This window comes from Leptonotus elevatus, chromosome 8 (genome assembly GCF_054856555.1).
Source record: "Leptonotus elevatus isolate MCC_2025b chromosome 8, RoL_Lele_1.0, whole genome shotgun sequence".
Lineage (NCBI taxonomy): Eukaryota > Metazoa > Chordata > Actinopteri > Syngnathiformes > Syngnathidae > Leptonotus > Leptonotus elevatus.
The window spans coordinates 10,601,830-10,628,949 of record NC_141246.1 but is presented as its reverse complement, the minus strand read 5'-3'; the positions used below and the strand labels follow the sequence as shown (position 1 = coordinate 10,628,949).

General features: G+C 40.1%; 3 protein-coding genes and 1 long non-coding RNA gene across 5 annotated transcripts in view; 3 read left to right on the top strand and 1 right to left on the bottom strand.

Annotated features, from left to right (window-relative positions):
• Positions 1 to 1,260: 1,260 nt before the first annotated feature.
• On the top strand, positions 1,261 to 6,462 carry LOC147169712 (transcription factor Sox-10-like). The gene is made up of 4 exons (XM_086082334.1): positions 1,261 to 1,394; positions 1,648 to 2,273; positions 2,574 to 2,845; positions 4,466 to 6,462. Exons 2-4 carry the CDS (start codon positions 1,837 to 1,839, stop codon positions 5,248 to 5,250), a joined length of 1,494 nt encoding a protein of 497 aa, XP_085938460.1. The 5' UTR covers positions 1,261 to 1,394; positions 1,648 to 1,836; the 3' UTR covers positions 5,251 to 6,462.
• Positions 6,463 to 7,680: 1,218 nt separating this feature from the next.
• On the top strand, positions 7,681 to 12,007 carry rnaseh2a (ribonuclease H2, subunit A). The gene is made up of 9 exons (XM_086083565.1): positions 7,681 to 7,800; positions 8,039 to 8,170; positions 8,828 to 8,899; positions 9,016 to 9,142; positions 9,219 to 9,306; positions 9,576 to 9,713; positions 10,879 to 10,966; positions 11,043 to 11,166; positions 11,750 to 12,007. Exons 2-9 carry the CDS (start codon positions 8,044 to 8,046, stop codon positions 11,901 to 11,903), a joined length of 918 nt encoding a protein of 305 aa, XP_085939691.1. The 5' UTR covers positions 7,681 to 7,800; positions 8,039 to 8,043; the 3' UTR covers positions 11,904 to 12,007.
• Positions 12,008 to 12,058: 51 nt separating this feature from the next.
• On the bottom strand, positions 12,059 to 14,615 carry LOC147169710 (uncharacterized). The gene is made up of 2 exons (XR_015095851.1): positions 14,407 to 14,615; positions 12,059 to 13,080 (listed from the first exon to the last, which is right to left on the bottom strand). It is a non-coding gene; the product is annotated as an uncharacterized LOC147169710 (long non-coding RNA).
• A 4,623-nt stretch (positions 14,616 to 19,238) lies between these two features.
• mast1a (microtubule associated serine/threonine kinase 1a) overlaps positions 19,239 to 27,120 on the top strand; it is a 71,603-nt gene continuing 63,721 nt past the window's right edge. For both annotated transcript variants that reach the window (XM_086081784.1, XM_086081783.1), the window contains exon 1: positions 19,239 to 19,835. In XM_086081784.1, the coding sequence (XP_085937910.1) occupies positions 19,797 to 19,835 (39 nt within the window). In that variant the 5' untranslated portion in view covers positions 19,239 to 19,796. The remainder of the gene's footprint in view (positions 19,836 to 27,120) is intronic.

Here is a 27,120-nt window from a genome sequence, read left to right as displayed (position 1 = left end):
AACGAAATACAATCTAATGCAAAAATTATGTTTGCTTAATTGCTCATTCAATTTGATCACGTTCGACTTTCAATGTATACGAACATGAATTCATTTGTAATCATCAATCGTTTCAGCGGTTCTATATTGCAGTCCTAGTTCTATATAGCACCACGTGGGTTGTTTAGTGGTTTATTTTTCATTCTTCCGGTTCTTTTGAAATGTTGGAGATCCATTATAGGTACTCATGATTCTGTAGATGGCGTTCTTATATAGGCCTACTCTTATAAGCATACCCAATTTGTAGTAAAAAAAATGTTGACCCCCAATTTGACTCAGCAGTTTTAAGAGTGTGGGATTAATATCCACGAACCATTTGGTTCGATGCTAAATTGGATAATGGTTGGTTCTGTACAACCATTATGAAACGGTAAATTATACCCAGAAGCAGTTCTCCTTAAGAACCTATATATATTTGGGTAGTGTGTAGATTTTTTTTGTCTGCAAACTAAAAAAAACAAAACTATATATATATATATATATATATGTATATATATATATATAAACAAATGACTTACTTTTGTCTCAGTTTGTATATGCAGCAATTTGACCTGCAATCAGATGCAGTAAACATTTGATTATAGGGTGAAACGACTTGTAGCTGATGATTTAGTTCATAACAACTAAGGACAACAATGTTTATTGATGAATACATTATGTACATATTTACTGAAATACGCTTTTATAGATTTTTGCTCTAATATTTGTGGCTCATTACCTCAACATGGACACTGCCACACACCTGTCTAGCTCCTTTTTCGTCATTTTCACAATATTTTAATCCTGAGAGTCGTAACTCGACATTTCCTGTATGACACCCAATCAAACCGGAGAAGTTGGCCAATTTGGACTTTTTAGACTCCCCTCCCTTTCTGATTTAATGCGGCCGCAAGATGTAATAAGTCAGTGGATGATTGTTTATTTGTTTGATGTAGCATGTCAACACTCGCAACAAAGCTGGCCTTCTCCGTCCACTAAATGGGCTCACTATGGACTCGTTTAAAGCGACTCTCATGTCACATCTCACCTCTTCTCCGTTGGAAACGTTGCAGCGACGTACGTATGGGCCCGACGTTAACGCCATCCCGCTCTCGTCCAATCGGCGACTCGCTGGGTCAGGCGAGGGCCAATAGGAGCGCCGTGTTGCGCGAGGATGGGCGGGGCCGAGTGTGTGTGCTGGAATGCTGCCTCTCTGGGAATGTTTTCCACTTTCAATCTCTCTTTTTTTTCTCCCTCTCGCAGTCCTTCTCACAAGGCGCTCTTTAAGCTCCGGTGTCGCCACACAGAGCAGCCATTCATCGGCTCCACGGCCAGCCACACGCACTCCCATGTTGAACCACTGCGCGTCTCTACTGGTAAGTTATGTAATTTTTTTTAATTATTAAAGTCAATGAAAAGTTTGGCGATATTGATTTGCTGGATTCTTTTTTAGATTGGGGTTTTAATTGCGATTTTATGAAATTTTGACATTTGTTCGATTGATATAGAGACATTTTTTTGCACATTGAACTTAAATTGTCGTAATATTAAGCATAAACAAATATGATGATTTTATTAAAACGTGAAATATCTTTTGGTATAATTAGTTTACCGTGTGTTTTTCTGCAGGTGTACGTAGTGGATTTCGATGCGTAAAAAAGGGACCTGGCCACATTTACGCACCACTATGGCTTTGTATTAAAAAAAAAAAAAAAGTCCACACTAACTGGCACCATCGCAAACTCTACATAGTCTGTTAAAAAGTATTTCAAATCAATTTAAAGTTGTTGCTAAACAAATTAAACATTTATTTAAAAAATGTCCGGAGAGGAGCACAGCATGTCCGAAGCGGAGCTGAGCCCGGGAGGTTCGGACGACGCTCACTCGCTCTCTCCGAGCCACGCCGGAGCTCCACCCGGTCACGACTCACCTCTGACCGGGCCTCCGCCTCAGCTGACTTCGCTTTGCGTGGCGGACGGCTCCGGGGACGACCGGTCCGCGGTCAAGTCGGAGGAAGAGGACGATCGCTTCCCCATCGGCATCCGGGAGGCGGTAAGCCAGGTTCTGGACGGCTACGACTGGACCCTGGTCCCCATGCCGGTGCGCGTCAACAACGGAAACAAAGCCAAGCCTCACGTCAAGCGGCCTATGAACGCCTTCATGGTGTGGGCCCAGGCGGCCAGGAGGAAGCTGGCCGACCAGTACCCCCACCTGCACAACGCGGAGCTCAGCAAGACCCTGGGCAAACTGTGGAGGTTTGTATGAAAAAGAACACAACGCTCATACAGTAACACTTCATTTCCTGCGCAATTTGCGCCAAAAGGAGGGAAATTAGGAGCCCAAATTGGTGGACGCGAAAAAGACAAACAGCAACTAAGCGTGCTGTTTGTCGGAGCGTGTTTAATTTGCGCTTCAAACCACGAAAAGTCATTTGAGCAACCAATTACGCGCGAGTCTCGATTTACGCACGGCGCCTACGCGTGTTATTTGCGCATATTTTAACTTCCACATTAACTAAGGAGAGTAAAAACCGCTCCTTGTTCTCCTTCCTGCAGGCTGCTCAACGAGAGCGACAAGAGGCCATTCATTGAGGAGGCGGAGAGGCTGAGGAAACAGCACAAGAAGGACTACCCGGAGTACAAGTACCAGCCCCGGAGACGCAAGAACGGCAAACTGGCGCCTGCTAATGAGTCGGACAGCCCGGGCGAGGGCGAGGCCAGCCACTCCCAGTCGCACTACAAGAGCCTGCATCTGGATCACAATGGGGGCGCGGGGTCACCTCTGGGCGACATGCACCACCATCACCATCACCACCACCACCCTGCGAGTAGGTGGCACTCCATACTAGTCGAAATGTAGGAGAATTGCGGCAGGGCATAAAAAAAAAAAATAGAATAAGAAAAAATAGATTATATTAGATATATAATTGATTGAGGCCACATTAATTTTAAAATTACTAATATAACAAAAGACAAAAGCAGTAGTAAATAAATAATGATCACTCACTTCCGCTTTTTTCAAATAAACAAATATGGTGGCCCTGAAGGGTCAGAATTGGCCTACTAGTTTTAGATCACGTTTCCCAAACAAGTAGCACATTAGTGAGTCGTGAGTCATTTATTATTGTTTGTTTGCTGCCATTTATACAGTGGGACTTCGTTGTTTAAACATTTATTTACGAGATATACTGTAACTTTGTCCAACTATCCTGCCTGCGACGTATTGTGATAATCTGACAGAGAGGGAAAACAATGAAAAAAATGATCTTTCACTATAGACGGCACAATGTACGTAAATAATTATTAGTGTATCAATCTATTTGTTTGGCAAATACGGACAGCACTGAAATGTGTACATCTAAAACAACAACAACTCTCATGGCTCACCACAGAATAAAAATGTCACAAAAGTGGCTGCGCAGGTTAATTCGGTAACCTTCTGCCATCTAGTGGAAGAGAATTGCATTGTTCTGCTTGTCACTATACATCACTGGCATAAATAGATGAACAAAAATATTAATTATTGAATTAATATTTTTAAAGACCAATTAGGTGAAACCGAATACTCCCTAGTTTCATATTTCTCTCATGGCACATTAATGTTCCATAGCACTCTAGTTGAGTATCACTATATGTTAAACTTGCAATGTTAGTTTTCTTGTTGAGAATGTGTGTAAACAAAGCAATTGATGCACTAAAGAGATTAGTGCAATACCAAACCTTATTGAGACAGAGTTTTGTTATTACAATCTAATGGTATAACAACAAAAAATAAATCCCAAAATGTGGATCGATGAACTCCTGCCACAGTTGTTTAAAATCACTTAATTAAGGATATGCCTGGGAGGAAATATTTATATACCGGTAGTGTTTTTATTTTATTTACTTTTTATGTATCATAGATGTTCTTTTCCCCTACATTTATCACATAAACATATCGTGGTATTGATATTGTGTAGTGCAATGGTTCTCAAATTTTTACACCACCTAAAAAATACAGAACATACTTCTTCTTTTTTTGTTTTAATAAAAACATTTTAGAAAATAAAAATGATTAAATTCATGTATTTCAATGTGGCATTAAGAATCGTACTAAAATAAATGTTTGAAAACAAACACTTACAGATGATTAAATAAAAATGTATTTTACTTAAAAAATTAAAAAATAAAAACAACCCTGCACTCTACTTAACAAATGCACTGTATTGGATTTAAACACACTTGAACCATTATGCAACATTTGAACATTTAATTAAGTGATTCTTTTGCATACCACTAGAGGGAGCCCACGTACCACCAGTTGTACTCCCCACTTGGAGAATCAATGGTGTCATATACTGTATTTTTTATGTGATTTTCGCAATGTATAGATACTTTTTAAAGCACTGTACAGTATGTACATATAGTCGTGGTTATGTTGCTAAACTTAGCACATCTTTCTCTTGCAGGTCAAGGACACAGCCCCCCCACACCCCCAACCACCCCAAAGACAGATCTCCAGTCAGGCAAACTGTCAGACAGCAAGCGTGAGGGGGCAGCGGGAGGACCTGTAGGATCAGGGGGCTCCAGGGGTTCACTCGGCGTAGGGGGCGAAGGTGCCTCCGGCGGCCCTTCGTCCTCGGGCTCCAAGCCCCACATCGACTTCGGCACGATGGACATCGGCGAGATCAGCAACGAGGTGATGTCCAACATCGAGCCTTTCGACGTCAACGAGTTTGACCAGTACTTGCCCCCCAACGGGCACCCCCAGGGCGCCGCCGGAGCCACCGCTGCGGGGACCTCGGCCTCGTCCTACGCCTACGCCCTGGCCGCGGCCAGTGGCCACTCGGCCTGGCTCTCCAAGCAGCAGCAGCAGCAGCCTCAGGGCTCGCCCACGTCCTCCGACCACTCCAAGGCCCAGATCAAAAGCGAGTCCGGAAGCCACTATGCCGAAGCCTCGTCGTCACCCTCCTCGGGAGCGCACGTCACCTACACCCCGCTCAGCCTCCCTCACTACGGCTCCGCTTTCCCCTCGCTGGCCTCCAGAGCTCAGTTTGAATACGGAGACCACCAGGCCCCCGGGGCGTACTACACCCACTCCAGTCAGGCCCCCGGGCTGTACTCAGCCTTCTCCTACATGGGCCCTACACAGAGGCCTCTGTACACCACCATAGGCGATCCCTCCAGTGTGGCCCCCTCCCACAGCCCCACACACTGGGAGCAGCCTGTTTACACCACACTCACCAGACCCTGAGGGTGGGGGGAGTCCAGGAATATATGGGAAGCGTGCGAGAGCAAGCGTGTGCATGCGTTTGCTAATGGGAGTTTGCGTGACGTGTGCGTGCGTGTTTGTATGTCTCCGCCATATTGATGTAGAGGTTTTTACTTTTTTAGCTGATAAAGCGCATCCAAGGGCGTGGGGCGTAGTTCATTGGGGGTTTACAGCCAATCAAAAAGATACATTTGGAAACAATGTGTGCCATCCGGAATGTATGAGTGAAGATGTACAGCAACTGGAGAGGAGCCAAGAGATTGTTTTGTATACACAAACGATAACCTAGGACAGGTTCACGGACTGACATCATCCCATTTATTAACCAAACTAAAGGAGACACGTGTTTTTTGGATCTTTTCATGTTATTTTATATGAGTAGTGTCATTGATGTTGATATACTAGAGTCATTTTATTGTGACTGACCATGATAATACACTTACACAGCTTCACCACTGCTTCTGGAGCATGTTCCGTTTGTCCCTTTAAGGGTTATTTTTGGTAACGGTGACCTTTTTTCTTAGGCGATAACAGTCTGTGTGTTTCTATGTCTCTATCCTTTGCTACTTATTAGATCTGAAACATTTCTGGGAATAATAGGAAAAAGAGAGGGAAAGAGAGCTTGTACTCCACATTTTTTGCTCCATCTTGGACACTTTACCTCAACACTCTTTGTCATTTTGTGCCAATAGCAGAGAACACTTTCCATGCCTGCTTACTTAGAAATGTCACTTTTCTTTCTTACGTTGTAACAATTTGCTGAATCAAATCTGATTGCTAGCGTGTTGTAATGAGCTGTAGTACAAAGTTCGATCCAGCTTTGGGTCCTGCTTAAGGATTACTTGGAATCACATGTACAATTGTTCTGCAAGTTTTCTACTCCAGCTATAGAGCGGCCCAAACAGGCTACCGTACTTCCTTTCTGGCAATGTGAATAATATTCAATACCACGGGCTTTACTTTACAATTTGTGATGCATACTTTCCCATTTTATACTGACCCTCTTACCATGCAGTTCTTTCTTTTTTTGCTATGATAAGTATGCCACACGCTTCCTCCATTTTTTTTGTATAATTCTGAATAGTTTTGTAAAGTGTTTGCCAAGTATTTTGCTTCCTTACAAGAAATAGCAATGTTGAAATACTATTGTTGTCATCTATTAAATCAATTTATTTATAAAAAATAATCTTGTAAGATCAGTTTCTTTATCTATTTATGTCAGTACATGTGAAGAAGAAAAACCATCACTGTGTACAGCAGTCATATTTAGGATCAAACACATGCTTCACTTAGCAAGTGAAGGCCGAGAAAATTATAAACACGCTGCCGACGTGTGAACTGCAATAATAACACAATCGGCGCCCCAGCAGCCTAAGCTGTTTAGTGTGTTTGTATGCACAGTAGGCTAAAATGGACTACTAATTCCTAGCATTTAATCGGCTGGGGACGGCTTTTTACTGCAAAAACACAAAGAAAGCCATTGAGTGAGCGAGAGGGATAGAAAGTGAGAGAAGGGGAGGGCGTTAAGAGGCAGGGAGCAGGCCAATTTCAATTTCAGCTTTTCAGTAATGGCCTTCCTCGCACACTGCCCTCTCCTCTCTGCCTGAATAAATGCTTGTCTGACAAAATCAACTTAAAGCAGCTTCAGTGAGAGGCTTGACATCACATGTTCTTTTAAGGTTCTAAGCCTGTTTTAACCAAATGGTGCCACAAGAACAGCCACTGGTGGTTATATTTATATTCTAACCATACATATTATCCACCTATTCATGTTTTTATATCACTTATCATGTTCAGGCTCACAGGTCACCTGACTTAACAGTCGATTGTCAAACAGGTAACAGTTTAAACTAACATTCCAACTCGTGAGCGTGAACTGAACTCGTTATTACATAAATAATACATCCTGCACATATTGTATGATACCTGTATATAATTTATAGGGAACTTTATGGAGACAAAGCCACAAAACAAATGCAAGAAGGTCAATTTAAATGAACAAATATTAGCGAAAGGAAGATTTGAATCAAAAGAGATGAACATTTGAGATTAATTACAATTTGCTGATTTAAACTGATTATTATTATCTTTTAGTCCGTATGGAAAAATATATATTTAAATCCAAGTAAAATGTAAGATTAAATAAGTACCCACAAACATTCAATTCAATTAAAATAGATTGAAGACTGTTTAAATAGGGCAACATGCTGTGCTACTGGTTGGCACGTCTGCTTCATAATCCTGAAGTTCTGGGTTTAAAAATGTGGTGGTGTGCAGTTTGTAGCAATCGGAATCAGAATGATGTGCAAAATACAGTAATAAACTAATTTGAACTACCCGCAGAGCCTTCTCGTTTCAGGCTGCATTTCCACTCCATGCCATGGAGGGGCAGTGTATAAAGAAAATGTGATTGGAGCATGTGACGTCATTGCGAGGCGCGAATATTCCTGCTTTAAAGTCTGCTGTTTTATTTACACACGCCAAAAATAGACAATATCCAAGCTGGGAAAAGTAGTCATTCTCTCCTGTAAGGTAAGATTTTATAAACTCGGGTGAGAATTGACACGCATAAAGTCGTGTCATACCGATTGGAACACAGTTGAAGTCGTAAAGAGGTTCATTTGCGAGCAACATTAGCCGTCCGAGATAGCATCTAGCTAACCTGTTGGTCATTGGTAGGCAGGGTAATGGTTTCCGAAATTCATGACGAGAGTATGCGAACGTCGCGACAATCAAATGCATTAATTTGTGTGAAATGTGTCCTCGGTAGCCGTCATGGATACCAGCGTCTTCGACGCCGACAACTCTGTCAGCAGCCGACTGTCCTCCATCATCCCTGATGTCTGTAAGACTGAAGACTGCTGCCTGGGCATTGACGAAGCGGGCAGGGGACCAGTGCTGGGTATGCTGCGTGTGTCCTGCATCCACTCAACTCAAGGCTTTTCAACAATTAGTAACTTTGCTCAATTATGACACCACTGTCACATTAGCCATCTATTCTCTATAGTGTCCGTCCTCATTAGGTAGTTAAGTGAAAGAAGAAGCTATACATTTTACATTACTTAAATTTTAAACATACATTTAAAAAGTGTGAGACACGTTTTCAAATCATATGTAAACATTCAGATACGTCACTGCTTTACATTACTTCAGATCAAAGCAACTCACTCAGACTTGAAAGCCTCTGAGCACTGCGGCATGTGGGGAAAAAAAATCAAGTGTCAGCCAATTAAAAAAATGAAAAGATGATAAAGCTTACAAGAATCACAGATTTTTAAAAAATTAATTTATTTATTTATTCATGTATTTATTAGACCTATCCCTAACAGCTAGCACAGTTATGGACAGCGATCTGACAGAATAAGGCTACTGTGTCATCAGTGTTTCTTTAAATATTATTTTAACTAAGAAGCCAGACTACATAGAAAAATTAAACTAAACTTTTTTTCTCTTTGTAGAGAGGATGTTCATAGTGCAATGCTGTATATAATTGTCGCACATTTAAACAAAACAAAAAATAGTTAAACCATCATGTGCTTTTCTTTTTTTCCTCATTCAGGTCCAATGGTTTACGGAATATGCTTTTGTCCCATTTCCAAAAAGGAGGATCTAAAGGGCTTGAAAGTGGCAGGTAATTTCTTCTGGTACCGATGGTGCATTTTTATTTGCCAAATAAATTCAGTTTCATTCATAAAGCACCACTTCACAACTAATGAAGGAAGAAATCCTCATGTTATCCCTTTCTAGATTCAAAAACGTTATCAGAGGCAGAAAGAGAGAATCTCTTCCAAAAACTGAACAATACCAAAAGTTTCATAGGCTGGGCCTTGCGTATTCTCTCCCCCAACACCATCTCCACCAGTATGTTACAGAGGTATTGGTGGCAAATGTAGTCCAATGTAATTGTTGTGTGTAAATCAATGCACCAACGGCATGTCTTCTTTTGGCAGGACTAAATGCAACCTGAACACCCTGTCACATGACGCAGCCATTGGTTTAGTTCAATTTGCACTGGACAGTGGCGTACAGCTCAAAGAGGTATGTCAATGTTTTCGTATTGTGCAGTGGAACATCCCAAAAGTGACAACTTTTCAGGGGGAACACCCGCGTGCTTGAATTCCCAGACACTGCTTCGTTTAAGTTGTGTTATACCTTATATTGCTATCATATATATTATTGCGCGCTCGCGTCCATACACCACTAGCCCAAAAAGTTCTGAGTACTGGAAGTTAATGTCCTGAACCACATTGTGTTTGAATTTGGAGGTTCCACTTGACACAGAAATACCTGGCCTTCTATCCATGTAGGTGTTTGTAGACACAGTCGGCCCTGCTGAGAAGTACGAGGAAAAGCTCTCCAAGATATTCCCCGGCATCGATGTCACAGTGAGGCCAAAGGCTGACTCCCTCTTCCCCATCGTCAGTGCTGCTAGTATCTGTGCCAAGGTCAGTCCTGCGTACTTGGTACTCTCGAGTCAGATTTTCATTAAATGATCGTTAATTGCCTTGACATCTTTTGATGTGTTCCATCAAAAGTATGGAAGTTTTAATCACTGCTTTCAGTAGAGATAAAAATGATGACATGAAAAAGAATGAAGCTATAAGCTTTTAAAACAGAAAATGTCAGGAATTTTGTAATAGAATTGCGTAATTTCACAAATAATGCTGCTTCTAAGGAACTACTGGATAGATTTGTCTGAAACTTGGTTTGAATAGTGATGCACTGAATATTGGGCCACCGGAAAATTTCGGCTGAAAATGGCAAAAATTTGCATTTTCGGCATTCGGCCGAAATAAAATTCAAGCCGAAAGAATATGGTCGAAAGGGGATGTTGTGGTGACGCAAGCAAAATAATACAGCAAGCGTCTGTTTGAATTAAACACCAAACACGGGAGTGAGTGTCCGCCTTGCTGCTCGCTGGCGTTTGAGAACCGGCAGCTTCATTGTGCACACTCTGGTGGCCGTATTAAATACTTGCTAATGTTAGCTTTATTGCTATCAACAGTTTTAAACAAGTAAACACTTCTCCAGGTGAATACAGATCTGTACAGGACTCCGTGTGTGACTTTGCAGTTTCGGTTTTTGGTCAAGCATTTCTCATTTTCGGTTTTTTTCGGGTTCGGCCCAAAATTTTCATTTCGGTGCATGAACCCAATTATAAAGCAACTTGGAAGTTTGTTTAAAAATTGAGGGTTTTTTTTATGTTGGAAAAACACACTTTATGGGGAATGTTTTTGTGTGATATTAGAATTAGTAGATTAGAATATCTGGTCAAAAACACCTTCAGAATTGAGTATAACAGTATGATAATTCTCAACATAATTCCTTTGACAAGTTTTAGGTTAAAAATGTGCACCTTTTTACGGGACGAATTTCTGAGGGGTGTTCCAAGTCGACGCATCAAAATTACTATGATGTTTCAAACAGCGTCACTTGCCCTAAAAACTTTGTGGAGGATTTTTAGAAACAATTGAAATGCTCATTTCATGTATAAACATTCATTCATTCATTCATTTATATATTCATTTACAATTATAAAATTCCACGAAGATATTGTCAACTTGTCATGTTGCTAATATTGATGTCTATAACTGCACGTGGCTGGTTCAGGTGGCCAGGGACCATGTTGTGAAGAACTGGAACTTTGTTGAGGACCTAGGGGACGTGGACAGCGCCTACGGCTCAGGATACCCGAATGGTATAGAATGGCATGCTTGATGTTTGGCGTCAATAGTTTCATAATTACTGATGTATTGTTTTTGTCACACTCATAGACCCAAAGACTAAAACGTGGCTCCTGAAGTACTTGGACCCGGTGTTTGGGTACCCCCAGTTTGTGCGCTTCAGCTGGAGCACGGCCCAAACCTTGATTGACAGCAAGGCTGTGACTGTCCATTGGTAAATGTTGTAGAAATTCTTTGGCTTCAATAATACATGCATTTTTTTCCGCAATTTAAACCAGTTCCCATGTGTTTTGATAACATTTCTGCTTTCGTCAGAATAACCCAAAGGCATAAAAAATTACAGCACACTGTTTTTTGTACATTACTAAAAATCAGCCTGTTCTAAGGGGGCGGACCTGTCTTATGCATATAAGCCATGGTTCAGCTGCAGTGAGTCCAATGCTGAGACATGTACAGCGTATGATTTATTAACCAGAATTAAAAGGTGATTTACTGTGTCCTTGCCTTTGGTGGTATACAGTAGTCTATAAAATGTGCAAAAATATGTTTACCAGCGTCTCAGAACTCATGAAAAACATAATGGATCTTCTTCCCACATCTGTTGAGATCGAAAGGGAGACAAAAACGCTTTAAAATTTTGCTTTGGTTTGCATTTAATCCCCTAATGTGTGAAGACCACAATCTCTTTGATTTCTGGCATACGCTAAATGCGGCAAACATTTGACTTGAGGAGATGAGCGCTTACCACAGTATGAGGAAAAAAAAAATCACACTTGTGTCGTCGAACCTTTCCTCAGGGACGACGACGAGGAGGACAGCGAGAAGGCTGCGCAGCGGCTGGCTAACAGGTCCATGCTGTCCTACTTCAGTACACCAGGTGGCGCCAAAGACCAAAGGCAAACTCACCGCTTCTTCACAGAGCGCAGGCTGAAGAGTGCGGACTCTCTCTGAGGGCTGGCCTGCATGTACTGTGAGTTGCTTGCACACACACAAGCAGCAGTGCAAGCATCTTTATTTGTTCAATCTGTTTGACTCATAAAATGTGTTTTATAAAATGTATCCAGAGTCTTTGTTTGAACTGGAGAGCGCAAAATTATGAGGCAGGGTTGCAAAAGGTGTTATTTTAATACCAATTGGGCTCTCTAGTGGCAGTATGGAAAAACGACATTAGTGTTGTTAAAAGTCTTGTTTACATGGCTGGAATCCTCAAAAAGACAGAAAAAAAATCCCTCTAGTCATTCATGGAAGGTTTTAATGTAGCACAGTTTTGTTTTTAGGAAACTTGTTGCCACGACATGCAAAAAAAGTAACTTCTTTTTTTTTTTGCACAATAAGAACAAATGATTGGTAAACGCTTGCATTCAACATTGCTTCAATAAAATAGCGCCTTAAATCCTCATTCAAATAACATTCAGAAGCAAGTTCATAATTAAAATAAAGCATTTAAAGCCGGCTTTAGGCTCTTATGTGTTAGACACTTTTAAATCTTTAGTAACAGCCTTGCTTTTCAGAGCTGCTGTATTTACATATCGACATGAGACTACTTTAAAGGATGCGGCATGAAGATATGAAGACATACGCTTGGCTTCTTTGCAAGGTGTTAAGGCGTTGCGCTGGTCTGGAGACGAAGGCCAAATTTTGCAGCAATCCCATGCAGCCGCTGTTCTGAGGTGACACCTCGGCCCCTCCTTGCCCTCCGTCCACACTCGCCACCGAAGACACCATATGGATGATAAGATAATACATCACAAACACAGATGGACCGTCCACCTGCAGCCTGTCGTCAGTCGTCATTGGGCTTGTGCCGAGACTCTTGGATCTTTTTCCCGCAGTTCATAGCCAGAGTGGATACGGCGAATGAGGACAGGATGATGATGGAGCTCCCCACGAAATGAGACGAAGCCCCTCTGGTGGTGGCTCTCAAGGCTTTCTTGGCGAATGACTCTCGGTCGAAGGCTGCGGTGGCCGCCGCGGTCTGGGCGGTGGCTTCCATGGCTGGTCCAAGTTCACGAGCTGGTCTTGTGTGTGGTCTTGCTGGCTTCGATGTGTTGAGTCCCGTCTGATTTGACGTTGATTTATAACCTCCCCGGCCTCATGTCTCATCCCTCTTAAGAGGCCAGTTCTCCTCCTGCGTCAATGGGATTAAAAATAGTTAGCAAGCCTACTGAGGACTAAGGTGGCGATCTATTTCCGATCAAGACTGGCTGCCTTAATGCCGTTAGATCAGCCTGTCATTGTCCAACAGTCTTTGGTGGAGTCTTTATAAGACAAACGGGGAAATGACATAGTCATATCAGTCAATTCTAATACTATTATTGCGGCCATTTAAGTTTGGTGTACGTACTGCTAGTTGTCCCAGCATATGGACCAATTGCTCTTTCTGTGGCTAAAGGAAATGGCAAAAAAAAAAAAAAAAATTCTGACACTTGCTTTCTACAAATATTCAAACAGGAAGACCAAGGGCACAAAGTTAACTGGTTAGAGCCGCAAACTGGCAGCTTGTTTGTGTTGGCTTTGGTCAGCATTAGGGAATGATTTACACTGATTTTTTTATTAGTTTGCCAACATTTGATGTTTGTTCGAAAGAAGAGATTGTTGTCGAAAGAAAGAAAACAATGCTCACTGAAATGACTTGAAATGATTGAGGCTGGAATATACCACGATGCTTAATGACAAGTCTCAAGGCTTCTCAGATGAAGCAATAATGGAGCTTGTGGCAAATTGCATCAACTGTATGTTTACAGACACAAAAATTAAACATGCAAAGATAAACACTACCTGCTGTGAAATATGGAGGATCATATTCTGACCTGGGGATGCTATGAAAACAGCACAGCATGTCTTGAATGTAATTCAACTGTATTGAATTGTTGCTTAGTGTTTTTTGATAGGCTCAAAAATCATACAGTATTTGTCATGCAAATATTTGTAAATTATTATTTAAAGCGCAAAAGAAAAGCAATGTCTTATTTCCATTAGTTAATTTTTAGTAATTTTTTATTATTATTATTTCAGTGACCATTGTAGATTATTTTTTTCTCCTTTTAATGGAAAGGTAACAACAGAATTTTTCATAAAAGTGGATTGATTAACTCTTAAATTTGGGTTATTTTGTTCTTTAAACCTCTTTTTTTTTTTAATTTATATTTAAAACTTATTATTTGCATCAAACGTCTGCACTGTTCTGAATGCCCTTCCAGTGGAAAATTGTCCCTTGTTATGACAGTTTAATGTACGACAGGAATGTACTGTAAGAGTTGCACAACAGCTGCAGCAATTGTCAGTGTTCAACAATAGCAACACGTTACACACATTTATGCTGCTAATTAAGACCCGTATTCAAAGATTAATTTACCATTATTGTTTGTGTAATTTCAATATATGGTTCGGAGTGATTGGCTGCACACGCATAACTAACTCTTGACGATACCCATCAAATACTTGCACCAAATACCTGATAGTTGAGGTCACACAGTGTCAGCAGGTCTGTACCGGTAATCTCCTCAGCTTGTTACACATAGTCCTTAGTCCTAGTTTCTTTTCAGGGCGTCTCTTTAACTACACTAATTGGATTGTTTCGGTTCTTCTCCAATTGACACAGAAAGTCTCCATGAAAGATTGCGTGTGTGCTGGTGACTCACGAAAGGCTGAGGAGAACTTACCCAACACCCCCCCCCCCCAAGTTACATAACCTTAGTTCAAAACATTTCAACAGTAACCATCGTAGTGAATGATTAACCGCCAATGTCTGATAATAAGCATTCAGCATGTTGTGTTTTGGCAGTGTCCGTTGTGTCCTCTTACCACATGATGTCCCCGTTCTCCCAAAATGAATTGGCCAGTAGAGCGAACCCAAGTTAATACATTTCGTCCCAAGACTGAAAGAGAGTAATATAGTAGCAGCAGTTCTATGATCATGATGTTTGATGCAAGCTAACGGTGTAAATGATGTAAGGAGCAAAAAAAAATCATTTTTCAATCTGAGTTTGAACCGTTGACCACTACCCCTGAAGTAACGATCTGTCCATGTCAAATCACACTACCACAGTTTAAAAGACACTTAACCTTTGACACTGCTTATAGATCACTTGGCCCGTTGAAGTCACCTTACCTCACCTCGACTCTGCATCCCTGACAACTCTCTGCCTGTATGACTGCTGATTGCGTGTTGTTTTATTTAGAGGAGCCTCTCTGCAGAGAGCAGGCTTTTAGCACTGCTGCAGTCTGACCCACTTTGTACGCAGGCAGAAGGAAAAGGAGAGAAGGCAGAAGCTTCAATGACGGGAGTCGTTCGGTGAAGATGTGCCGAATTATAATGTTAATAGTGAATCCCAACTTATTCGCAGAATGACTTTTTTTGTGAAACATATCTTGGATGCAACGCTCTAAGATGTCATAAGATGGCGCCAAAGCCCTAGCTATTCGGAAAGTAGTAATTGGTGTAAACAAGGAAGTAAGCTGAACTGATCCGTCTTGACCGAGATACTTTTTTTGTGTGGGTTAGGGAGGAGCTTAGTTGGACATGGGCATGTTTTATCATAATCAATTTTCTAAGAATAATGTAAATTGAATTTGGAATGGCTTTTGTTTTGCGATTATGGCGGTATATTTGCAAATTTAAAGAATATGGATTATGGAACTGGTTCTTACAATTTTCATGAAAGCTGATGAGAAATATTTTTTTTCAAATTCAAATCATCTTGGTAAGCTAGTTTAAGTGCTAATTAAGAGATTGAACAGACATTTGGGATGACATTTTTTTTTGTTTTGCATAGAAAATGCATCTGGTGTCTTGTGAATAGAATACAAGGATAGGTACAAATCTCTCATTGAACAGTCCTGAAGGATGACTTGCATCTGAACGAGCCGATGCCGCATTCAGCTTCAAGGGCGCTGAGAGTGAATTATATTGTTTCTTTGTGATTTTACTGTTCAACAAGGTTCCCTACCTTGTCAATAACATAAACATCTCATGCTACAATAAAAAGCCATGCCAGCCACAACAGAACCCCAATGAAATGATTACATCGAATGCGACATTCAAATGTTGCCTCCGTAGCCTATGCTTGGATTTAATGTACGAGATGTGAACTCGTATAACCCAAGTAGCCACTTTAATAAATCAACAAAATGGTGTCTGCATGCTATTGTGTTTTTCCACCCCGTTATTGTATTGACACACTCACACAGCCAATTTGAATGCAGGCTGAGACACTTCGAGCACGTGAAGAGATGTGAGCTGACGTAGCGTTTGTGAGACGGGCTTACCGTGTCGGGAAATGGGATGGGGCAAGCTGCAGACATATTCCACATCCCAGCCCTCATGCTGGGACCGCTGACCCCATGTGACCCCCCTCAGGGCGTCTTCTCAAACGGGCTGACATCATTCCTGAAAGCTTTTGTCTGTGCCTGCTTTTGCCAACAGCCATTGCCACGCTGCCCTTCCTGAATCACACAATTAATGAATGAGGGAAGAAAAATGCAAAATTCATGCGCTTTCATCAATTATTTAATGCTAATAACAAAAAGCGGCATAATAGAGGAGTCCGACAAGCTGCTAACTGGGTCATGCTTTCAAACGGAATATTTCACCTGCTGATACTGGTTTACACTTTGAGGCATGTTTTTAGCAAGCAATCACATTTTGCCACATGCTTGGCCTTTTGTCATTTGCAACATGGACAACAAAGGGAATTCAAAATGAAGAACGAAAGGAGTCCTAAAATGAAACATGCAGATAGATACATGATATGCATGTCTATTCTATTGTATGTAGCATCATATTCTTTGTTTTGATAAATATTTAGGCCATATTTTGTGGTCAGAATCATTAAGTTATCAGTTTGATAATGTGACCTATAAGCTCCGTCTAAGTCAAAGATTTCTGGAAACGACATTGACCAACCAGAAAATGTCTTAAAAGAGAAGTCGACCTTAAACATTTCTTGACAATAATATGTTATATGTGACCTCACTAGTTTAAACATGACATTCTGATTAATATTGCATTTGTGGAGTATTAGTTATGAAGCAAAGTCCAGCCGTTTTTATCCATCTCAGGGGGCGGCCATTTTGCCACTTGTGGTCGACTAAAGATGACATCACAGTTGCTCAAGGCTACGGCCAATCACAGCTCACCTGTTTTCTGAAGCTGAGCTGTGATTGGTTGTTACCTGAGACCTGAGCAACTCCGACGTCATTTTCACTCGACAGCAAGTGGCAAAATGGCTGCCTTCTGATATTGATTAAAAACTGCTGGATTTTACTGATGAACTCATAGTCCACTAACACAATATATATTTTTTTTTACAAATATAATATAAACAAAATAATGTATTTCCTCAAATATTGTCTGGCATGCTCCAATTAGTCTTAAGATGCACTTAAGACAAATAAACACCTGTCTCTCCCCACCCAAACATGTTGGATCTGTAATTACCTCAGGTCATAGACACGATTGTTCAAACAGTGATGCCAGTTGCTGAATGCATATGAACTCTCTTGCTAACTCAAACAGTAGCACCTTCAGATGATTTAAAGTGTGGAGTCTTCCCGTGATATAAACAAGTAGACATGTAGAGACATGATCTTTAAAGATGATTAGCGTTTCAGTAGACTGACGCAATTGCTCCGCAATGTTGCGTAAGTCCATATTTAACTTTCAGGTTCAAATTTGACCCATGCGTTCACAGTTTTGCCTTTTAGTTGTAATATTTGATCCCCCAAAGAGTCCAAATTTAAACCACAGAAAGTAAAATGCCATTATAGCCCCCCCCCCCCCCCAACTTGAAAGACAAACTGTCCAACAGAGACGCGTACAGTGATGGACTTTGTCCTAGCATGTTCCTCCAGCGTAGCAAGCAGTTACTAATACACTGCAGTGTTGTTCCATTAAGAGTTGATTGGATCATCCTTTGGCTTGTCAATACGACTGTAATGTGTGAGGGAGAAGTTTAGTTGATCCTTTCCTCAGAAGATCTTCTTGTATAATGTGTGATGATTCAACGCTAGAGCGACATCATTGGGCACTGACTCAAGGTAGACGTCATACTTCCTGCAAATTGATCCTGTGTGACAGTGGATGCGATTAGAGTAAAGCAGGATTATTGTCTTTATCCTGCTTAATTCAAAAAAAAATAAAAATAATTCTATGTGTATATATAATATATCAAAAGTCTGCACACCCTGCTTAAAAAAATCAGACCAAGGTAAATAATTACAACAAAAAAAATCAAACATTGTGACCTGTAGCCTGTACAACCCATCAAAAAGTAATAATTTATAAAGGTGAAGTAGAAATGAACAAGTGAGATCAGGTGATTGCTTAAGTCTACACACCCTTTTTGGCCTGGGGTTGTGGCTGTGTTCAGAATGAACAAATCGTATTCAAACTCATGTTAAAATGGAAATAACCAAACGCCGGTTATTTAAAGCGCCTCTAATGAACTCCAGATAAAGTGCAGATGTTCTAGCAGGCATTTCCTGAGATTTTGGGGTCACGTCGTATAACATAAGCCATAGTCTGCACTCTGCAGAGAGCTCGCTGAGAATTAGAGGGATTTTGTCAGGGGAATGGCTCAAATGAATTCCAAGGTGTGAAATATACTATGAAATAAGTGAAGACAGTCATCAAAATGTCCTGGTCCCTCCAGAAAAAATGTAAAGACTAGAGAAAAAAAACGAGTTAATGAGGCTGCCAAGAGGCAAACAGTACTAGTATGGACTAGCTGAAGAAATTTCTCTACTGGCTTTTTAGAATATGCCAACAATCGCCAGTTTTCTTCTTGCGGGCAGCCTTGACATCTAATTTCATACGGTAAACTGTGTTTTGTTAGAAGTAGCTACCAAAAATTGAATAGTTTTAATTTTTTTTTTAATCCATGCATGAAGTTCAGACATTGCAAAAACAAAAAGACTGAATTCTATGCTTCCATTTTCCAACATGTTATCTGCGACCAAAATTAAATTAGTGTCATTGTCTCCATTGTCCCATATGGGGCTCCCATTAATTACAACTTTAGTGTAATGATGAGTCGTATATTTAATCGTTTGTTGTTTTTTGTTTATTTGTCCGTGGCGCTTTCGTTCACTTCTTTTTTATATAGATACCTCGAGCTCACAAATATTGCATCAAATCGATCCGTGTTATCACATTATTTGCCCAGCCACTTTGCAGGGAAGAAGAGGGGCGGAAGGGGATGGGGGGTGGGTCCCATGTGTGAACTCCATCGGATCTCCACCCCTCCCTTTACGGATCCTCAGTGCAGAGCGTCTGGTCTCTGGGGGGTTAAACGTCACCGGCGAGTAGGAAGCGGTTGTTGTGGCTGAGCTGAGGATGGAGTAGAGAGAAGAGGCAGTGGAAGGGGAGGAACACAATGACACGAAGCCGCGTGCGTGTGAGGGGCGCTCGGACACATCCCTTCTGCGCGGACGGTGCTTTCATCCGGATCTGAAAGCTACCGCGACGTCGTCGCCTTTTATGCGCGTGATTACAACGATGTGCAGTTGATTCGGCATAAGGATGGCGATGCGTTCACGGAACTCCTGCACGGTGTCACTACCGTGGACTCGTCGACCCGATACTGCTGGAGGGGCTGTCGTGCCACTTCCTCGCCGCTAGGCTTGTGGTGCTCTGATTCACGCCCGTGATACAAGATCGTCTTTGTTATCGTGATATATGCTACGTAGCTGGTAAATGATGTCCACCCGGGCTTCGATTTGTAGCTAAATTGACTCGCGGCGCGTGCCGGAGGGAGAAGTCACGTGACATCGTAGCGTCGTCTGGTGGACTGGTTTAAGAAAATAAACTACAGGGGGCCGAGGTACCCTCCGAGTGGTATCACCATGGACGACTCTGGCATCATTCGAAGACGAAGGCTCCAGGTAGGAACAGTATTCTTTGAGTTTTTTCGTGTTTTTATTTCCCTATGTAACCCATAGGTTAGTGTCTTATTTATTAGCAAGCTAAAACTCGAAAACAACAATTCTTCTATTTTGCCTAATTTAGTGTCCTAGTTGCCCCTCACACTGAGATGCTTCACAAAATGAGGGAATATATCACATAACAGCTTGCCAGTGGTCTACTCGATTTCATTTGTAACATTGATTTTGTTTTAACCTGGCTCAAACGATCCTCTTTTTCCCCCTTTCACTGTACTGTAATTCAGCTTTTATACACAGCGTGTGCTCATAACTAATGCAGTTGGGAGCTAATCATTCTGTAATTGTCAAGGTGTGCTCAAATGCTCAAATTTGGACCTTGCTTTAGCTAGCATGGATATAGTTTACTAAGACCGTTATGCATCTTATTACAATAGTTTCACAACATCGCCTACGTGTTAAATGTTAACCAATTTGTTGAACTCCAAGTGTCAATTGATTTCACTACTTTGTCCCATGAGTAGACTTTGATTGGCCCAGTTAAGTTACATTCTACTGTACAACAATCAAACTGAAGAACAGCAACACAAATAATGATAAACAGGGAAGCTGTTAAACATGTATCACGGTATTTGTGTGGAAGTTAGCATGTGGTATAATTGTAGCTTACCAAAGCAGCCATTTCACATGTTAGCCACAATGCCCTCAGTGGGCTATTAACATTTGTTCCCCCTTTTTTTGTTCTCCAAATTACCCTAACCACTATGCTTGTTGATATAACGCATTGACATGCACATCTAATTTGTCAAGTTTATTTACATAACTGCTAATGTGACAAAGAAGTCTCAGGGCTTCACAGGTCACAAAAATTGTCAACATCCACCCGGTGTAGACCACCTATCCAGGCGCGAAAACACTTGTCCCAGGATCGTAGATATAGGAATCCGTCCAATATGACCGGACATAACTCGATTTTCTGTTTAAGTTGGAACACAACGTAGTTTAAAACTAATCTACGCACCAGTAAAGTCACAATTACAGTATTTATGTGAAAACAAAGCCATAATAATAATAATTTAAAAAAATATGAAAAACAGTAACATCATAACATCATACGTCGGCAACTTCGTAAACCAAAGACCGCCTGCAATCAATTAATTCATTGTTAATTTTCCCCAAGGTTAATCTAATGTTCATCCCTAGAAACATGCTAATTTATTTTGGGGACAATTGTACATGATACAGTTTAATCTCATCACATTATTACACGTTGCATCTTTCACGGTTTCTAATCCAACCAGATAGCTTTGGCTGCTTAGTACCACGCAACAAAATGGCCGCCGGCTACCCTTGTTTACAATTCAGCTTAATTTACTACCACATCCATTTCCCAAGTTGTGACTGTAGGCAGCGCTGTAGAGCAGAGTGGGCGACAAAGCTCTGCTACGAGTTTCAGATGTACATTAAGCCGACTTGAGCCTTGAGCGCTAAAAGCAGCTTAGTCCGCATCTTGCCAATGAAGTAGGTTAGTCGATATCTTTGTACACTGGTGACTGGCAGCAAACGCCGCGGTGAGATTCCTTCGAGCTTTTCCTCTGCCGTGAAATTAATCTAGTAAAGCAGTACAAGCCTATAGTGCACAACTACTGACGGCCACTTAGCTGCCTCAACATGTATTAATTTACAATTAAAGCACTCTGACGCGCATCGTGCCATCTGCTGCAAACGACTGCTCATCATTTATAAAATATAGACAACGCCGAATTGGACGACTTCCTGTGCGAATGTTGCCCAGTTGGTAATTACTGGGCCTGACTGTGGGTTGGATTAAAGACACAAAATCAAAATAAAAAGTACTAATGATGTTAGTTCTAGTTGATGCATATCCACTGTTTGAAATGTGCTTGATTTGCATGTCACTCAGAGCAGGATGCAGCACAGTGAAGCCATCATACGACCACAGAATCGTTATTGCAGGAGCATATTCAGGGTTTTAATGCGTCTCAAGGACTACTGTCAGACGCACGCTTGTCCAAGCACTCACAACATCATTGGTATGTGTTAGGCCCATACTAAAAACAAGAAAATATTACTTTGTAATATTATGGGCATTACACTAGTATGTTGAAATATGACCAAAAAACAAACAAAAACAATCTATTAGGGGTGTGAATTGCCTAGTAGCTGGCGATTCGATCTGTATCACGATTCACAGGTCACGATTCAATACCGATTAACCCCGATACGAATCTATAAGTAAATTATTGTGATTTTTTTTAAAACTTGAATTTAGAAAATACTAATCAATAAACTTGTACATGTACACTGTAAGATTTGTATGAAAATCTACTTCAGACTTATAAACGGTGGTCCATTGTATTTAACAAACAAACAAATCAAATTTTAAGGCTTAATGTTCCATTAATATAACATTCTTCCATGCTTAAAGTGTGAACCCGAACTCTAATTAAGACATTTTGTTGAATATTTCCATCAAAAATTGATCTTTAAAAATCAATTCGGCCGCATATTGAATCGATACGAGAATTGTGCACTGTAATATCGCAATATATTGCCGAATCGATTTTTTTTAACACCCCTACAATCTATGAACAGTTGTAATCTCAGAATTTTTAGAGAATGAAATGCAAAAAATATCAAATTTATGAGAATAGTTGTAATTTTTTTGGAATAAATATAAATATACATTTACGAGAATAAAGTTGTACTATTAAAAGCATACACCAGCGTTAAAATGAATGTTTAGGATGTTAAGTTACATAGTTGAAAATATTTTTTTCATGGGCTTACCAACTGTGAATAGTGATGTGATTGTGGAAACATTGAGCTGTAATATAACAAAAATAAATATAATTTTTTTTTAATATTATGAGAACGAAATCATACAAAGCTAATAATGTAAAAATTAATAATGTCTTAATTTAAAAAGAAATAAAGTTGTAACTTGTGCCTTACCTTTGTATCAGAAAAACAACAACTTTTTTTCCTTGTAACCTAAAAATGCTATACTCTGTAATTTCCCTTTTGCCCTTCCATTAATGCTCTAATCCTTTATACATTAGTGAGTCAAGCTATGCTTGTTTGGTTTAATGAGCTTGTGCACCTACTCACTCGCTCAGTTTTACTGTACTTGGACTACTGCACGAGTGTGTTGACGGCCATATGTAGGATATGAAATCGACCCGCTGCCAACCCCCCCTCCCCCTCCACGCTCTCCCTTTTCCACTGAAGTGGTCGATATCAATATCTGAGACAGAGGAGGTCTAAATGTTGAGGATGTGGCACAGTTGTCAGGCCCATTAGCAGGACTAATGGTGGCCTAAGAGCGCTGCGTACCCTCGGGGAGGAAGCGGAAGGGCAGCCTAAAAAGCCCAGAGGCTTAGATGAAGGGGGGTGGGGGGGGGGGGGGGGCAGACCCCATTTAAGTGGCTGTTACAATATCAGGATCCCTTCTGGGTGTGTTGCGTGGGTCAGTGTTAAAGTCGTTGAATTGACTTCACATAGCAGATGGGTAGAATTTTGATTTGAGGGTTATGTTTCACTTCGAGCTTCCATAAAGTGGTCTTTATTACGCCTGTTGAGTCAGTAGGGGTTCTCGGTTTACGACGGTCCTAGCATCGCGGTTTCGAGGAACGGCGCGCAATGAACTGAAGCGTGACGTCATGTTGCCGCCGTACTTTCTTTTTGTTTTATAGGGTTTATATTCCTCCTTAGCTCCAATGTTAGCAAATGTCAGGGGTCAGCAAGCTTTCCTGTCAAAAAAGCAATTTTAGGCCAAATACATGACAAAAAATCTTTCTGGAGCCGCAAAACATTTAAACATTGCGATGAAGAAAACAGTGACATGTTAGTGTTAGTCTAATGTACTGAAGGGCTCAAGAACTAATTAGAGCTACACCGAAACAGAAAAATGTGCTGCATCAATACTTTGAGATTAATTTTCTTCTACCTTTTGTCTTCCTTTGTTATTTTGGATATATTTTTTAAGTTTTCATGCTTTGATTTTCATACATTTTTAGATTTTTTGCCTTTCTGTTAAATTTCTGACATTTGTGGCAATTTTATGGACATGGTCATTTTCTGCCTTTTGTCTTCCTTTTTTTTTTATTAAAGACACGTTATGGCAATTTTTTGGACTTTTTTTTGCTATAAATTTCTGACATTTTTGTCAATTCTGTGGACATTTTACTGTAATTTCGGGATTTCTTCTTTTGTTTATGGACATTTTATAGTTAATTTTCAAATGTTTTCATTTCTGCCTTTTTAATTAAATTTTCTGATATTGTTTTGCAATTTCTTGGACATTTAATGGTAATTTTCTTCTTTCTATTTGGACATTTAATGGTTACTTTTTGGACATTTTAAGGTAGTTTAAAAAAAACAACTTTTTCATCTTACCTTTCATCTCTTTTTCTGACAACTTAAAAATCTTGACATTTTTTGAATATTTAATTATTTTGTATTTAAATCATTAAGTCATTTAAAGAATATTTGATCTAAAAATAAAAAATATGTAAAAAAAATCTTACATTTTTTATTTTTTTTAAGAGATCCACAGGAAAGGGACTAAAGAGCCACATATGGCTCCAGAGCCGCAGGTTGACGACCCCTGAAGACTACAACATGCATGCAAAACAACAATTAAAAGACGGTCAAAGATTTAAAATCTCAACAATGATTGACCAGGTTTGCTGAACACCTACAAGACTGAACTTCTCGCGTGTTACAAAACCACTGGTCTATGGCTTTAGTGTTGTATTTCTCTCCTTTAGGATGGACTGGTGGAGTTGTCTAGTATTGCGATGCGACATTTCCATCTCAACTACTGAAGTGAAGGTTATTGTGCCATCAGTTACGACAGGTGTCAGGAGCCTACTTAATTCACTGGTCTCTCACTCACACACGCAAATCACTGTGTGTGCCTCATCGCTGTCAGGGGTATGGAGGACACCACACACACACACGCACACACACACACACAAGCGCACACTGAGAATAATTTGTCCAATATTTTGTTCTGGGCAGTGTGCCCATTTTCAATATGCTAAGCACATGGGGATAAGAGTCACTCCAGAAGAGGCAGCTCACTTCTGTCACACTGCTCTGTTCCGCTTCATCAAGACGGACTGTAAACAATACTCGGACATCATCTGCTTATTTGGAGACATCGTTTCTGGTGGTCACAAAAAGCTTCCTCGTGTAGTCCAGAATGTGTATTTTAGTTTGAATGAAGCCTCTAATACACGTTTGACACCGCACGGTTCCAACTTTTGCTCGGTACTAAGCAGCCCGTATAACCCGGACAAAAAGATATCAAGGGTTGTATTTAAAAACGAATACAACGGGGAGGTAATAAATCCGCTGAAGGCTCTGGGAAGATTCAAAGCAGTAAAGTAGATCTTGAAGTCTGGTGGACCATTCAAGTGAAGAATACACAGCGTGACATTTGGCTGTCACTTTTTTGGGCAGCAGATACACAACAGAAGCTTTGATTCTGCCCAGAGCGCCGGCACAATAACCTTTTTTCGAGTTCATTCCCTCCTTGGGTTAATATAAAAGAACACACGCTTGAGGCTTGTTTCATCTGTTAAGCAGAAAAAGTTGCCAAATATTTGAACGTTTTTGAAGGGTCCTCCTGCAACATGGCAAGGTGACTGAAGGGCAAATTAATTATTTGTAGTTGTTGCACGGATGCTCTGCATAATGCATTTATTTTCTAAAAGATGTCATTGCGTGCGTGCATCTGTGATTGTCTGCAAAATCACACACAATGTATTTTTTCTTCATTGTTTTGTCTAAACACTAACAAATGATTCTTTGTTCATGCCCATAACCAGATTTGTTTAAATCAAATTTTCATTTGGAACAACAAATGATGTCCAAGCCTGACCTCAAATTGTGCTCCCCACTCTGACAAGTCACCATGTCTCAATAAATTGCTGAGTACTTTGTCCACAAAAACAGATAAACATCTTCCTTTTTTATACCCCTAGGAAATAAAAACACATTTCTTTACACTACGCCCAGGTTTGGTTAGCATTTAGGCTGGATGCTGAGAGCTACTGGAGATGCAATTTTCTAACATGAGTGGCCCAAGTCAAAACAAACTCAATGTTCCAAAATATAATACAGCGCTATATCTTAAAACAAGCAAACAACAACAGAAAATACATATTTAGACCAAAAAAAAGGGGGGGGGGGATATTTGATGATACACAAATATTAGAAAATAATTAAAATAATAAAGAAAAAAACGAAAAAATATTTACAGAAAAATACACAAATATTAGGAAAAAAATGTAGGGGGAAAATACAAAAAAACATCCATCCATCCAATTTCTGAACCGCTTATCCTCACTTAGTCATACAAAAATATTTGGAAAAGAATAACATTTAAAATAAACAGAATATTTAAAATGGACTAAATAGAAGGGGAAAATGATGCAAATAGGAAAATAGAATAAATTCAACACAAAAAATATACATTGGAAATCATTTAAATTACAGCAAAATACTAACCAGAAAATACAAATAAAAGAATAAACATACCGGTTTAAATACACATTTTTTTTACGTTAAGTATAAAAAACAAAACATTACAAGAAAAATACTAAAATATTCTTAAATAATACAAAGGTTGTGCAGTCGCTTCTTCCTCTTCTACCGTTCTCAGTTGTTCTTTCTCCATTTGTTTGCTGCTGCGGCACAAATAGAAGTAGCTTGCAGCTGCATGATCTCTGTAACTAGCAAAAAAACATCACACACCTGCGAATTCGACTAAAACAACATTTTCTAGTGTTGACAAATGTCAATGTAAAAAAAAAAAAGGTCTTTCAGTAAAACTTGGATAGACATAAAGTGCTGGTAGAATTTTGTACATTCTTGCTCCTGCGTGACAAACAAAAGCAGAAGCAGAGTTTGTACTTGTGCACACGCGAGCCTGTTAGATATTTTATGACCATTGTAAGACAGAAGTAACGACTCATTCGACATCAACGTGTAGCTTTTTACCTTCACGCAAGAATTTGTACAAATATTGTTTTTTGTTGCTTGTAAATCGCTAGCGAGTAAATAAACACCATTGCTAAATATATAACCGTCATATTTGAGAGTTTTCTTGCAAGTGGCTTAAAATAGCAACGTCAGCTTGGTAAAACCATTCAGCCCTTGTTTGCCTGTTGTTGGTAAATGTGATTTCATTTGATTTATTGTTTCATGTTTTTTTTTCTCTCTCTGAGACATACCATTTTGCATCATCCGAACGCTG

Coding starts and splice junctions, on each gene's coding strand:
- LOC147169712 (XM_086082334.1), top strand. CDS start 1,837: ATGTCCGGAGAGGAGCACAGCATGTCCGAAGCGGAGCTGAGCCCGGGA. Junction 2,274..2,573: donor ACCCTGGGCAAACTGTGGAG/GTTTGTATGAAA, acceptor TCCTTCCTGCAG/GCTGCTCAACGAGAGCGACA. Junction 2,846..4,465: donor TCACCACCACCACCCTGCGA/GTAGGTGGCACT, acceptor TTTCTCTTGCAG/GTCAAGGACACAGCCCCCCC.
- rnaseh2a (XM_086083565.1), top strand. CDS start 8,044: ATGGATACCAGCGTCTTCGACGCCGACAACTCTGTCAGCAGCCGACTG. Junction 8,171..8,827: donor GGGCAGGGGACCAGTGCTGG/GTATGCTGCGTG, acceptor TTCCTCATTCAG/GTCCAATGGTTTACGGAATA. Junction 8,900..9,015: donor AAAGGGCTTGAAAGTGGCAG/GTAATTTCTTCT, acceptor ATCCCTTTCTAG/ATTCAAAAACGTTATCAGAG.